Here is a 14,420-nt window from a genome sequence, read left to right as displayed (position 1 = left end):
CACATCGGTGCTGCTGTAACAAAGAACCAAACACGTGGCAATAGGTTTGGGGCTGGGGAGCTGTGTGGAAGTTGGAAGGGCCTTGAAGAGACGGTTAGGCGAAGCATGAAGGATCTCGAGGAGGCTACTGATGAGGAAGGAAAGGAAAGGAAGGAAAATGTTATTGGAAACCGGAAAGTGCCTTGTTTAGCGGCTTTTTTATTTGAAAACTTTTAAGTTCTAGATTTATTTTGAAACCAACTTCCAAGGGACCACCTGGCTGCTTCTCACTCCCCATAGTATAACGTAAGAAGAGAGAAATAAGCCAAAGAAATAACTGTTACCATAAAGGAGCAAGAACTTACACGGCTTGAAATTCAAATTATTTCTTATTCCCAGCCTTTCTGGATGACAAATGACGCTAAGATTAAGAAACAGTTTCCAGGCAAAGATCAAATCCAGACTGCTGTCAGGAAAATATGGTCAAAAGATGAGGCCAAGGACATAAACTGTAAAACCCTTTTTAAGACCACAGAAAGATTTAAGGTAGCACATCACAGACCCTTTCAAATAGTCGAACAGCCAATTAAGACTTCTGAGGAGCCTTACCCTCCTCCCCTCCAAGCCTTAAAGGAAGCCTGAAAAAAGAGATTTATCTTGAAGATATTTGTGGGTATAGCTTTTGTCTGATGGAGATTATAAATGGATTCATATAAAACCCAAAACGGGGACTTCCCTGGTGGCGCAGTGGTCAAGAATCCTCCTGCCAGTGCAGGGGACACGGGTTCGAGCCCTGGTCCAGGAAGATCCCACATGCCATAGAGCAACTAAGCCCATGCACCACAACTACTGAGCCTGCACCCTAGAGCCCGCGAGCCACAACTACTGAGCCCGTGTGCCACAACTACTGAAGCCCACAAGCCTAGAGCCCCAGGCTCCGCAGCAAGAGAACCCACATCGATGAGAAGGCTGCACACCACAAAAAAGAGTCGCCCCAGCTCACCGCAACTAGAAAAAGCCCACACGCAGCAACAAAGACCCAAAAGCACCCCAAAATAAATAATTTTTACAAAAAAAATTTTTTAAGAATTATGCCAAGTTGCAAAGAACAGAGAAAGTACAAAATGAAAAAATAGGCATTTGGACCCCCAAACCTGTATGAGTGGTAAGCAGGCTACTTTTATGGAAAAGGAAGCATGACTCAGAGTGTAGAACCAAGAGCCCAGAGGTCAGAGCCTAGAAAATCATTTCCAGGCAATAGGCCTAAACCCTAACCAAGGAACTGACCACAGGTGGATTTCAGAATTGCTATGCACCAGTGGCTGCTGGGTGCCCCCACTTGCCCCGTTGTGAACAAGTATCCTTAGCAGTTATCCTAGGCCAGTCCCACCATCGTAGGTTGGGATCATGGGGGCTGACAGCCTATCTTATTAGTGCACAGGTGTTCAGATCATCCAGAGAAACTGAACTCAAGAAGCCATGCTCAAGGAATCACACCTAAGGAGCCTCACCTGCACCTGTACCTGAGTTAGACCTGTACTCATCAAGCCTGAGCCTGATGCCTTCATATATGAGAACTCTGAGGGGTCTTGAGAGGAAATGAGTATATTTTGCACATAGAAAGAATGTCAAAGCATCTGAGAATAGAGGGCAGTCTGCGGTGGTTTAAAAAGATGCCCACAAATTTACAATAGCCGGGATGTGGAAGCAACCTAAATGTCCATCAACAGAGGAATGGATAAAGAAGATGTGGTACATATATACAACGGAATATTACTCAGCCATAAAAAGGAACGAAATTGGGTCATTTGTAGAGACATGCATGGACCTAGAGACTGTCATACAGAGTGAAGTCAGTCAGAAAGAGAAAAACAAATATTGTACGTTAACGCATGTATGTGGAATCTGAAAAAATTGGTAGAGACGATCTTATTGACACAGCAGAAACAGAGACACAGATGTAGAGAACAAATGTATGGACACCATGGGGGAAGCAAGGGGTGGGATGAATTGGGACATTGGGATTGACATATATACACTATTGATACTATGTATAAAATAGATAACTAGTGAGAACCTACTGTATAACACAGGCAACTCTACCCAATGCCCTGTGGTGACCTAAATGAGAAGGAAATCAAAAAAAAGAGTAGATATATGTATATGTATAGCTGATTCACTTTGCTGTACAGTATAAACTAACACAATATTGTAAAGTAACTATACTCCAATAAAAATTTTAAAATATTAATTAATTAAAGATGCCCACAAATTCTTTAGACCCTCCTCCCATCAACAGATGGAGTCTAATGACCCTGTGCTTGAGTATGGGTCACCCTTAGTGACTCACTTCTAAGGAATAGAATGCAACAGTAGTTAACACTACCCAACTTCCAAGGTTGTCCACAATAAGGGATAGTTTTTGCCTAGATCTCTCTCTCTCTCTGAGAGAGAGAGATCACTATGCTATAAGGAAGCCAAGCAGCTACATGGAAAGGCTACAGGTAAGTGATCCAGCCATGGTCCCAGCCAGGTACCAGTAGACAGTCAGCATCAACCACCAGTGGCATACTGAAGTCTCCAACGGTTGGAGAACCATTTCTCCCTTCAATTCTGTCAATATTTGCTTCATATGTTTTGGGGGGTCTTTTTTGGGGGGTATATATGTTGAAATTTGTTAGAGCTTCTTGAGAAATTAATACGTTTATCAATATATGATGCTTCATTTATCGCTTGTAACAGTATTTTACTTAAAGACTATTTTGTGTGATAGTATAGACATTCCAGCTCTCTTTTGGCTACTATTTGCATGGAATATTCTCTTCCATTTTTTCACTTCAATCTATTTGTGTCTTTGGGTCTTTTGGGTCTAAAGTGAGTCTCTTTTAGACAGCATATAGGTGGATCATTTTTTTAGTATCCATTCTGACAATCTCTGCCTTCTTATTAGAAAGTTTATTCCATTTACATTTAAAGTAATTATTGATAAGGAAGGACTTACTTCTGCCATTGTTGTTTATGTTTATTTTTTGTATATCTTCTTTTTGTCCCTCATTGCCTCCATTACTTTTATGTTTAGGTGATTTTTTTAGTACTGAACTGTTTTGATTTCTTTATCATTTTCTTTTGTGTATATTTTGTTGATAGTCCTTTGTGGTTGCCATGTGGATTGCATTTACTATCCTAAAGTTACAACAATCTGATTCAAATTGATACCAACTTAACTTCAATAGCTTACAAAAACTTTGCTCCTATATGGTTCCATGCTCCCCCTTTGCATTATTATTGTCACAAATTACATCCTTTTAAATAGATTTATAATTTTACAATAACATAATTTAGAATTTTATAAATTATAAATGTTATGCATTTGTCTTTTAAATCATGTAGAAAATAAAAAGTGGAGTTATAAACCAATAATACTAGTTTTTATATTTGCCCATGTATTTGCCATGATTGAATTCTTTATTTCTTCATATGGCTTTAAGTTACTGTCTAGTGGCCTTTTACTGCAACCTGAAGGATTCACATTAGCATTTCTTGCAGGGCAGGTCTAGTGGTAAAGAACCCCTTTAGCTTTTAATATCTGGGAATGTCTTAATATCTCCCTCATTTTTTTAAAGAACAGTTTTGCTGGATATAGAATTCCTGATTGACAAATTTTTTTCTTTCCACATGTTAAATGTATCTTCCCACTGCCTTCTGGTTTCCATGGTTTCTGATGAGAAAATTGCTGTCAGTCTTATGGAGGATCACTTGTATGTGATGAGTTGCTTCTCTCTTGCTGCTTTCAAGATTCTGTTCTTGGCTTTTGACAATTTGATTATAATGTGTTCCCATGTGGGTCTCTTTGAGTTTATCTTACTTGTAATTCATTTAGCTCTTGAATTTTTAGATTCATGTCTTTCATTAAATTTAGGAAGTGTGCAGCCATTATCTTTTCAAATATTCTTCTGCTCTTTTCTCTCTTCTTCTTCTGGGACTCCCATAGGTATATGTTGCTCTGCTTGATGATGTCCCAGAAGTCTCTTGGGCTACCTTCACTTTTTCCATTCTTTCTTCTTTCCACTCCTCAGACTTAAAAATTTCAATTGTTGTATCTTCAAGTTTGCTGATTCATTCTTCTGCCTGGTCAACTCTTCTGTTGAACCTATCTAGTGAATATCCATTTTATTATACTCTTCCGCTCCAGAATTTATTTCATTCCTTGTCGTAATATCTATCTCTTTACTGATATCCTCATTTTGTTTGTACATCATTTTTCTGATTTCCTTTAGTTCTATGTCCATGTTTCCTTTAGCTCTTTGGACATCATTACGATAACTGCTTTAAATTTTTAGCTAACAAATCCAATGCCTGGGCTTCCTCAGGAATGGTTTCTGTCCATTTATTTTATCTCTTTCAATGGGCCATGTATTCCTATTTCTTTGTATGCCTTTTGATATTTTGTTGAAAATTAGACATTTAAATATTTGGTAACATATTAAATAATGTGGTAACTCTAGAAATTAGCTTCTCCTCCTTCCCCATGGTTTTCTGGGTTTGCGGGGCTTTTTTATGGTTGAAAGCTGTAGTGGTCCATCTGTTTAGGTACTTTTTCAAATTATTTTTGCCTCTTCCAACTTCCAGCAACAGCCAGCATTCCTTGGCTTGTGGTCACATCACCTCCTCATCTTCTGTTTGTCTAATCTCCCTCTGCCTCACTCTCATTAGGACACATGTTATGGCATTTAAGGCCCACCCAAATAATCCAGGATAATCTCCTCATCTCAAGATCCTTAACTTAATCATATCTGCAAAAACCCTTTTCCAAATAAGGTAATACCTACAAATTCCAGGGACTAAGATGTGGCTGTCTTTTAGAGGGGTCCATGTTTCAGCCTACCACATGAAGCAACAGATAAGTGAAACAAGTGTTTTGAGAGAATAAGTCAAACAACAGAGAGAAAAGTGAGGGTCCTAACACCCTTGATCCCCTGACCCCAGTCATCCCATCCTCTTTTCTTCTGGCACTAGTTTAAATTGGGTCTCTTCCTCTTGAAAGCAGAGGTCCTCATGCAAAAACAAAACAAAACAAACCAAAAAAATTCTAATGTTAACTGAACTTTCACATATTTATATACATATTGTTTATCCCAACTAAGCTAACATTCCTTGAGGGGAGGTCATCTCTTACACAGGTGTTGGTTCACCACAGCCTGGAAAATCTGGCAAATATTCAGTAAATAGTTGTTCATGTGAAAGAGTGATGTACATGATGTACTGGCTTAAGAGCCAGGCTCTGCTCTTAACTTGCTGTGGAGTTTTGGACAAAACAAGATGCCAGTAACAGCCAGGCTCCTTTGTGCACAGGGAAAGGAATAGTCAACCCACTTACTCAAGTCACAGAATTTCCCCTTTTTTTAAACTTTTCTATCAAATGTCTACATGTGACCACAGAGTAGTCAAACCAAAGTATTCAAACGTTTGTAGAAATACCTGTATGTGTTTAGTATTTAACTCTGCCCTAAGTCCATTAGGCCTCTCATTATGGGCTTAATTGTGTGCTCCCAAAATTTATATTTTGAAATCCTAACCTCCAAGACCTCAGAATGTGGCTGTATTTAGAGACAGGCTCTTACATAAAATAAGTCATTAGGGTGGGCCTTACTCTAATATGACTGGTGTCCTTATAAGAGGAAGAGATTAGGACAGAGACACAAACAAAGGGAAGACCATGTGAGGACACAGGCAGAAGACGGCCATCTACACACCAAGGAGAGAGGCCTCAGAAGGAACCAACCCCGCCCACACCTTGATCTTGGACTTCCAGCCTCTAGAACTGTGAGACGTAAATGTCTGTTGTTTAAGCCGCCCAGTCTTGTGGTGCTTTGTTATGGCAGCCCAAGTAACTAGCACATTCCTCCTGCTAAAGGAAAGTCAACCATTTGTACTGAAAACAGAGTTTGGACCTGAAATCATTGTAGTGGGAAGATTCAGTCCTGTTTAGGCTTTTGCCCCAATCACAGACACATGCCTTCCAGGTGTGTTGGCTACTTCACAGTTGGCAGACAGAAGGGAAATGCTCCTTGAAAACAGCTGACGTTTCAATTTCACTTGAAAAAGTGAAATTGTTGACATTTCTACAGTCCTGAACGCCCTTACAGGAGTGGTGATCACTGTACCCCAGTGAGCTGGCCCCAGATAATCTAAGTCACTGCCTTGTCCTGTACGGCCACCTGTAGAGCAGCTGAGTTCCTTGGACCCAGATGGAGCATTGCCGCAGGTGAGCCTGTTGTCCTGGGATCCCAGCCAGCCTGTCGGCCACTCTAGGAGAGAGGCAGGAACACAGAAAACCTGTGGGAGCAGCTTCGGCACAGGAGGAACTTCCCGCCTGCCGTCCTGCTGCGTCACAGACTCTCCAGCTTGAGAGACTGGTGTCACCTGCAGAGCCTCAGGCACGTACACAGAGACAGAGGAAGACGTGTCCACTATCAACACAACCACCTACTAACACCAGTTTAAAAAGTGCCGCAGTTCGGCCCGCAAGAAAGTGTGTCCAAGTTCCAACTAATTAGACAGAGGAGGTGGAAAAAGAGATTTTTTTTTTTTTTTTGTCTTGGTGTCTGGTATTCAGCAGCACGTCTAACCTTGGAGCTGTCAGGTTTCATCATGAATAAGGACCGTGACCACACCCCACATGATCCTCGCAGGGCAGACCAATTTCCTCACAACTGGCGAAGCAAAGCAGAGGCCACCTAGAGACCTGTGATGCGGTCATGAAGAGGGACATCCGCTCCCCTGTGCTTCTACCCCCAGAGCACCAGGGGGTCTAACATCCCACACTTAACACCAACACAGAAAGAGCTGGGTGTGCACCCAGCTGGAACACGGGGAAGGAACAGCATCACGCTGAAATCATGCTTTAATCTGCTACAAATGAAAGGGATAGATATCATATGTAGATAAACCCTCTGGGTTTATCCAGCTCCAATCCCAAGGAGGTGTTACATGACTGCACCCTTAGCACGCGTGAAAAATGCCAGCACACAAACCTGCACACACAGTGATGCTAAAAGCCACCATTGGCTGAGATCTTCGCCCTTAGCTCAGAGAATCAGAGATTCTCCTATAAAGAGGAAAAGACCCAAAGACAATGCAACCAAGGGACGTAAATGGCATACTGTACATATGCTCATTCTGCGGCGTTTGTTTATACGTTTCGCCTGTCTCCCAACTTCTAAATTTTTACCTAAAATGGGAGGCAGACACACAAGCTTTCTTTCTTGTGAGAATGATGCTAGAGGTCAACACTGAATTAATACGAGTGCTCAGCTCCTAATAACCTAATGGTTTTAGAAAAAATCACGCACCGTTTTCCTGATGCATCCCCAGCGTGGAGCCCTCACCCGTCCCTTCCCTAGTGGTCATATAAATAAGAGTTTCCAGAATACAAAACCCTCCCAGCTAGGTTTTATCCCCACAGCTCCTACAAAGCTGTTTTCCACGTTGGGATGCAAGAGGCTTTAGACCCAGCGAGGCCGGAGGCCAAGCAGAAGGACGGCCGGAGCACACGCTGGTCCTCTCTGAGCAGCTCCCATGGCCTCGCCTGACAAAGAGGGTGGTGACACCTCCTCCCGGGAACTGGCCAAGGTCTCAGTTGATGGTGACTTGGATGTTTCTTGTGCTGTCATTGTTCACAAGTGGTAAGGGTGCAATCAGTTGAGTAACACCTACTTGAGATCTGAGCTTCTGTTCGTGTGTTTAGTGGAAGCCCCGTCATCCCAAGACAAGGGGAGACATTACAAGCACCCCTCAGAGCAACGGAGGGGAAGTCCTGTGGATAACGTGCCAGAAGGATGTTTCCAGACCCTGGGAGGTGGGGAGAGGAGGGAACGGTGTGGGCAGGAGGCTGCGGACAGACGCTGCACCCACATTCACATCGGAGTTCAGGGCAGCTCTTTTCAACTCAGAACACAAAAAACAGTACAGGCTGCCGAGAGTCACATTTCCGCTCTGGGGACCCCAGCGTGGTACCCACCTCCCACTGACTCTGCTGTCCTGCGGGTATAAAAATGACCAGATTCTACTCAAGCTTGTTTTCTGCTTCCTAGGCTCGGATGAAATGCGGTGAAAAGGAATCCGTGGGTTTTTGCTGTGCTCAGTCACGTCTGAGTTCTGAGACGAGAAGGCATTAAACTTCAGGAAGCCCCGGGAGGACATTCAGAGTGGGGTCCCCGTGAAAGAAAGGGGTGTTGGCTTGGATAATCTGCACACTCACCAAAGAGCCACTGTGGATAGAGAAATCTCGCTAAAGAAAGAATTCAGAAAAAAAAAGAAAATGATGGCAACTTTGACAAGAACCGGCCACTTTCTAGCACAGTTTCATGCTTGGCCTCTGCTGTGATCATTTTTCTCTCAATGCTTCACATTGTTATTGTGCTAGAATTTTGTCACAATGACTATTGGTTGAGACAAGGAGAGAGAAAGGAAGTCAGTGCTGGCCACTCTTCACTCCAAGAAGGAAAGTCTAGGCAAGCAGGAAGGCCAGCTCTGCGACGCGGGTAGCGGACATGGTCACTGGGGGACACGGGAGGCCAGGGCGTGTGAGAGGCCACAGATCCACGCAGGAACAACTAGGACAGTAACCATATTGAAATCCGTGGTCCATCCCAGACTTAGAGAATGAATTTACGGCAACCAGTAGGGAAGGGTGGAGGGAAGGGATAGTTAGGGAGTTTGGCATTGACATGCACATACCGCTATATTTATTCAATAAAATGGATAACCAACAAGGACCTACTGTACAGCAGAGGGAACTCTGCTCAATGTTATGTGGCAGCCTGGATGGGAGGGCGGTTTGGAGGAGACTAGATACACGTTTGTGTATGGCTGAGTCACTTTGCTGTGCACCTGAGACTATCAAAACATTGTTAATCGGCTCTACTCCGACATAAAATTAAAAGTTTAAAAAAAAAGATTAAAAAAAAATTTTTTAGGGTGAAAGAAAGGAAGGGAGGGAGGGAGGGAAAGAAAGAAAGAAAATCATGGTCCACGCTCTGCTTTTCTCCGTCCCAGCACATCACAGACCCTGGTCGCTCCTCCCCCATCCCTGGACGGCAGTGTCTCCCACTGTGGGACTCTGAGGGCTCATCCTTGCCCCCCGGTGGACATGGGACAAGCAGTAATGCGCTGAAGCCAATGAGCATTTTGAGCCTCTAGGAGAAAGACCCTAAGCACATACCAAACAGCAACATTCTTTTTCTCCCAAGCCCTCCCAGCTTTATGCAAGAATATAAGGAAATATTAATCTTCCTTCCCTAGTGAGGGAGAGATGTAATTAGAGGCCTGAGAAGGTGTCCCCACAAGGCATCAGCGGGTAACTCTGCCAGCCCTTTAATGAGATGAAACATGGAACTTTCTATTCTGGGCTTATGGCTCCTTGCTCTGGAACACAAAGTCATTTTTATGAGTGAATCTAGAAAGAAAGAGAGAAAAGCAAAAAAAAAAAAAAAACCAAGGGGATAAGGTCACCCTCTAGATGCTACTGGCTAACCTCATGGACACCGGCAGACGCCGTCCCCGGAGACAGAGCACAGCTGCACAGCTGCTGCTAACAGAAAAAGAAGGGAGCCCACACGAAGACTAAATGCTGAGTGGCAAGAAATTCTCAGCAACTCTGAAAATGTTTATTAGTAACCCTGCATAAACTAGAGGAGAAAGGAAATTGTATTCAAATCCTATCTCAACAAATCTCATGACAACAAGCTCTCCACCTCAACGCTGTCCAAGCTTCCCCAATGCCATAGCAATCAGTTTACGAGAATTTGTTGATCACCTACTATGTGCTAGTCCATGCCCATGCACTGGGCCCTGCAGCGATCCATTTCAGACAATAGTTTCAAATCTCCTTTCAAGGAAAGCAGACTTTGGGATGGGGGCTTATAGCAGTGGTGGCTCTTCCAGCTCTTGGCCCTTCTGTAGAATGCCCTTCCAGCGTATCCTACTCACCCCTTAGGGCCTAGATACACTGCCACCTCCACCAGGAGGGACAAGGCCCATGGACTGAACCCCACCTGCCGGACTCAGCTGGCCACTGTACCACAGGCTTGATTCTCCATGGAGGAAAGTCCTACACCAGCGTTTGCCCAAATGTCAACATGCACCCCAATCACCTGGAAGGCTTGGGAAAGTACAGAATGCTGGGCCTACCCCAAAACTTTTCCTTCAGTGCACAGTGACATACAAACAAGGAAAAAAGATAGGCAGAAACACTGGATAAAGGTGCCTTTATTCTTTTAGCTTCCCTGTGAGGTGTGTCCCGTTCAACCTCGTTCCCTGAGGTGTTTCAGAGACATTTGGAGAAAAGACTAAAGAAGTGAGGCCTTCATTTCATGAAGCCTGTCGAGAGAACCACGTCCAGAATGTCCGAGTTCTTCTTGATCAGAAAAAGAGGGCGTGGTTTTCCACCTGTGTCAGAAGCTTTGTGTGTTACAGAGAGAGCCGTGCTGTTAAAGGAACCAAGATTCAGCCCGTGGAAGAGAAAATAAACGTGTGCCACAGCTGGGAGCCTCAAAACCTAGATGTAATTGTCTTCCGGAGACAGAAGCCCCCGGGGGGCTGGTCCAGGAACAGCTCATCTGCTCTTGGTCTACAGCTGGGCGGGGGGAACGGGCTACTTCCCCAAGCCTCGGACCTGCTTCCTCTCCCGCACCCCTCACCCTCCATCTGGCCTCATTCTGAAATCGAAACGGCCTGCCAAAGAGAAGTGGCAGAGTTTACAGAGTTCCGCCTCCATCCCCAAATTCCTCTCCTTCCTCCCACCCCCCGTCACTCTCTACGCCCCACCCCAATGGTGTATGAGGACTCCAGACAGCATCAGCTCCGGATGTCTCCTAGAATAGGATTTGCACCCTCCTTGTGGAAGTCGCTCACCCCGTTCCTGTAGCGCCCCATTTCCTAATGGTCTGTGACGAATCCCCTGGGAAACCAGAATATGGGCCCATGAGGTTGAAGACCAAGCCTCAAGGCTACCCAGCTTCCTGGGGATCCTTAGATCTACATCATTTCCAGACCAAACGTCGGTGTGCTAAGCTTGGTTACCACCGGCAGTCTACCTCAAGTTCATGAGTGGCTGGGGGAAGCTGGGAGTCCTTTTAGGCCCTCTCTTTTCCCCTGACCCAGAAGACATGCGTGTGAGATATTGCAGTCGGCACCTGCGTCCTTAAGATCCTTCCCAAGCCAACCATACCTGCGACCTTCCCTTGAACACAGCGCACCCTGTGTCCACTCGGCAGCCATGACTGCCCTCGTCTGCTATGACCCAACTCCTGTTTGGGTGTCTCATTCTGTTGGTTCGGGCCTCTGACCAACTCTTCCGTCGTCATGTTATGACTTCTCCTTTCCAGCTTGGCTACTTCAGGCCATCTACACGGGCATTTGGATACATTCGTGCCCACTGGCACAGCCTGGCATCATCTCTTGAGCTCATCCCATCTCCTACACCTGGTCCCCGAGACCATGAAGTCAGAAAGCTCCACGAAGGCTCATACCCACAGGCATCCCAAGGTCAGATACTGTGTCCACCTCACTCTCCTATTCCTTCCACGGTGCCGAGCACACAGTAGGTGTTCAACAAACATTTGCTGATGCGTGAATAACGTTTAGATATATCACACCTTAGGCAGATAGATGATGAGTTAATATAACTTATATTGTGCCAGTACTCAGAGTGTTTCTGGACAATCAATAAAGTTATACTTAGAACCCAAAGGATTATTGCTCAGCAAGTGCTTCGAAATCCACAAAATAACAGTGTTGTAAAATAGTCAACTGTTACTGAGTGGAGGTGATCAAAGGAACAGAGTACGTGATTCATCTGGGGTGTGGAGGATAGGGGTAAGTAAGGAGGGAAAGAGAAATTGGACATTATGGAAAAAAGGAAGGAAGAATCAATAAGCAAAGTAAAACTCACCCTTATCATAATCATCTTCCTCAACCGCTTTTTCTTGAAGTTTCTGAAGCTTTAATCTTAAGGATTTTACCTATGTTGGTTTGAAGGGGGAAAAATGAAAAGCAAATTACAATCGCATTCACGCAAACTTATTTTGCTAAAGCTAAGAACACTTAGAAACTATTTCGAAGCACCACTTTATTCTCCTTTAAAAGAAAAACCACAAATGTACGTTTTTTCGATGCCAGATGCATTTGTTTCTCCAAAAAAAGTTATACAGAGAAAAAGTGTAATTTGAGCATAAAATCCACAAAAAGAGTTAGAATGTTATTTTAAACAAAAATATCACGCTGTACCCTTACCTGTGTGAAAAATGCATAACAAAAAGGAATACAAAGAAGAAGAAAAGCATGAACTTCAACTCGACAGCCCGTCCTGAGGGCTTGGCAAGAATGAAAAGAAGGACTTTACCAAAGACGTCCTACGGTTCACACCCCGTCCATTACAGAAAAGGGCACTGTCTTACTTAACACGCATGTGGACTCAACGATCCCATCACTTGTCTGAGAATTACCAACGTGTTCATTTGTAATTATTTCTCTTCTCAACAGGAGGCCCCGGGATTTTCTGCAGGGAGATTCTTAGCCTATGGATGAGTGGATTTAAGCTTGCTCCCTGAAAACCTGCTTCCTCCCATCCTTTGCCAGCTCACACCTACCTCTCCTTCCACACCTGGCTCAGGTGTCACCCGCACCAGTCCATGTGTAAAGTCCTTCCTCTCTCTGGCCATCGTCACCTGTACTTGTACTTATTCACAAGATCCAAGCCATTTAACAAATATTTACTCTAAGTGTCAGGCACTGTTTGAGGGGTTGCAGATAACGGCACGAAATTCTTAGCCCTCTAGCTTTACAGTTTCGTGTAGGAAGGCAAAAAGATAAACATAATAAGTAAGTTTTATGGAGCCTTAGAAATGGACTAGCGTTATGAAAGAAGAAAAAAGTCGCACCACGTCAGGGGGGTCAGGAATGCTGGCAGACGGTGAGGTTGCGATTGTCAGTAAAATCTCATTGAGAAGGTGACATCTGAGCAAAGATGCATATACGTGGTAAGGAGTGACCCGTGAGGCTCTCCGGGAGAAACACGTTCCAAGAGAGAGAGGAGCTGGCACAAAGGCTCCAGGCAGCAGTGCTCCGGGCTCAGCAAAGCAGAGCAGGAGCCCACCGGGCCTGGAGAGGCTTGGTTAAAGGGGAAATTGTAGGAGACGAGGTCAGAGGGGTAATGAGGAATGTGGGACGAAGAAACATGAAGTTTAAACATTTAAAAGTTCTGATTTCGGGGCTTCCCTGGTGGCGCAGTGGTTAAGAATCCACCTGCCAATGCAGGGGACACGGGTTCGTGCCCCGGTTTGGGAGGATCCCACATGCCGCGGAGCGGCTGGGTCCGTGAGCCATGGCCGCTGGGCCTGCGCATCCGGAGCCTGTGCTCCGCAACAGGAGAGGCCACAGCAGTGAGAGGCCCGCGTACCGCAAGAAAAAACGGAATCACTTTGCTGCTCACCTGAAACTAACACGAAATTGTAAATCAAATAGACTCCAATAAAAACAAATACATTTTTTTAAAAAACTTTTTACCAAATGTGAAAAAAAAAGGCCACCAGAGAAAAGGGAACCCTCCTGCACTGTTGGTGAGAATGTAAACTGATACAGCCACTATGGAGAACAGTATAGAGGTTCCTTAAAAAACTAAAAATAGGAAAAAAAAGAAAACTAAAAATAGAACTACCATACGACCCAGCAATCCCACTACTGGGCATATACCCAGAGAAAACCATAATTCAAAAAGAGTCATGTACCACAATGTTCATTGCAGCTCTATTTACAATAGCCAGGACATGGAAGCAACCTAAATGTCCATCGACAGATGAATGGATAAAGAAGATGTGGCACATACATGCAATGAAATATTACTCAGCCAAAAAAGGAAAGAAATTGAGTTATTTGTAGTGAAGTGGATGGATGTAAAGTCTGTCATACAGAGTGAAGTTAAGTCAGAAAGAGAAAAAACAAATATGGTATGCTAACGCATATATACGGAATCTAAAAAAGCAGTACTGATGAACCTAGTGGCAGGACAGGAATACAGACGCAGACATAGAGAAGGGACTTGAGGACACGGGGAGGGGGAAGGGTAAGCTGGGACAAAGTGAGAGAGTGGCATGGACATATATACACTCCCAAATGTAAAACAGCTAGTGGGAAGCAGCCGCATAGCACAGGGAGATCAGCTCGGTGCTTTGTGTCCACCTAGAGGGGTGGGATAGGGAGGGTGGGAGGGAGGCTCAAGAGGGAGGGGATATGGGGATACGTGTATGCATATGGCTGATTCACTTTGTTGTACAGCAGAAACTAACACACCACTGTAATGCAACTGTACTCCAATAAAGATGTGAAAAAAAAAATAATCCACCAAAAGGACACTAGTTTACAGTCTGAGCTGAAACAAGACC

At 44.3% G+C, this 14,420-nt stretch overlaps 1 protein-coding gene across 5 annotated transcripts in view; it reads right to left on the bottom strand.

Annotated features, from left to right (window-relative positions):
• The window catches only part of DISC1 (DISC1 scaffold protein), a 344,403-nt gene that overhangs the window by 271,153 nt on the left and 58,830 nt on the right, over positions 1-14,420 (bottom strand). For all 5 annotated transcript variants that reach the window (XR_003006010.1, XM_024765624.1, XM_024765626.1 and 2 more), the window contains exon 3: positions 11,933-12,002. Coding sequence is in view for 4 of the 5 variants with exons in the window: in XM_024765624.1 (XP_024621392.1) it covers positions 11,933-12,002 (70 nt within the window). In the remaining variant the exon portion in view is untranslated. The remainder of the gene's footprint in view (positions 1-11,932; positions 12,003-14,420) is intronic.

The sequence above is a fragment of the Neophocaena asiaeorientalis genome, unplaced genomic scaffold, assembly GCF_003031525.2.
Source record: "Neophocaena asiaeorientalis asiaeorientalis breed wild unplaced genomic scaffold, Neophocaena_asiaeorientalis_V1.1 scaffold369, whole genome shotgun sequence".
Taxonomy (NCBI): Eukaryota; Metazoa; Chordata; class Mammalia; order Artiodactyla; family Phocoenidae; genus Neophocaena; species Neophocaena asiaeorientalis.
This window is presented reverse-complemented; position numbering and strand designations above follow the sequence as displayed.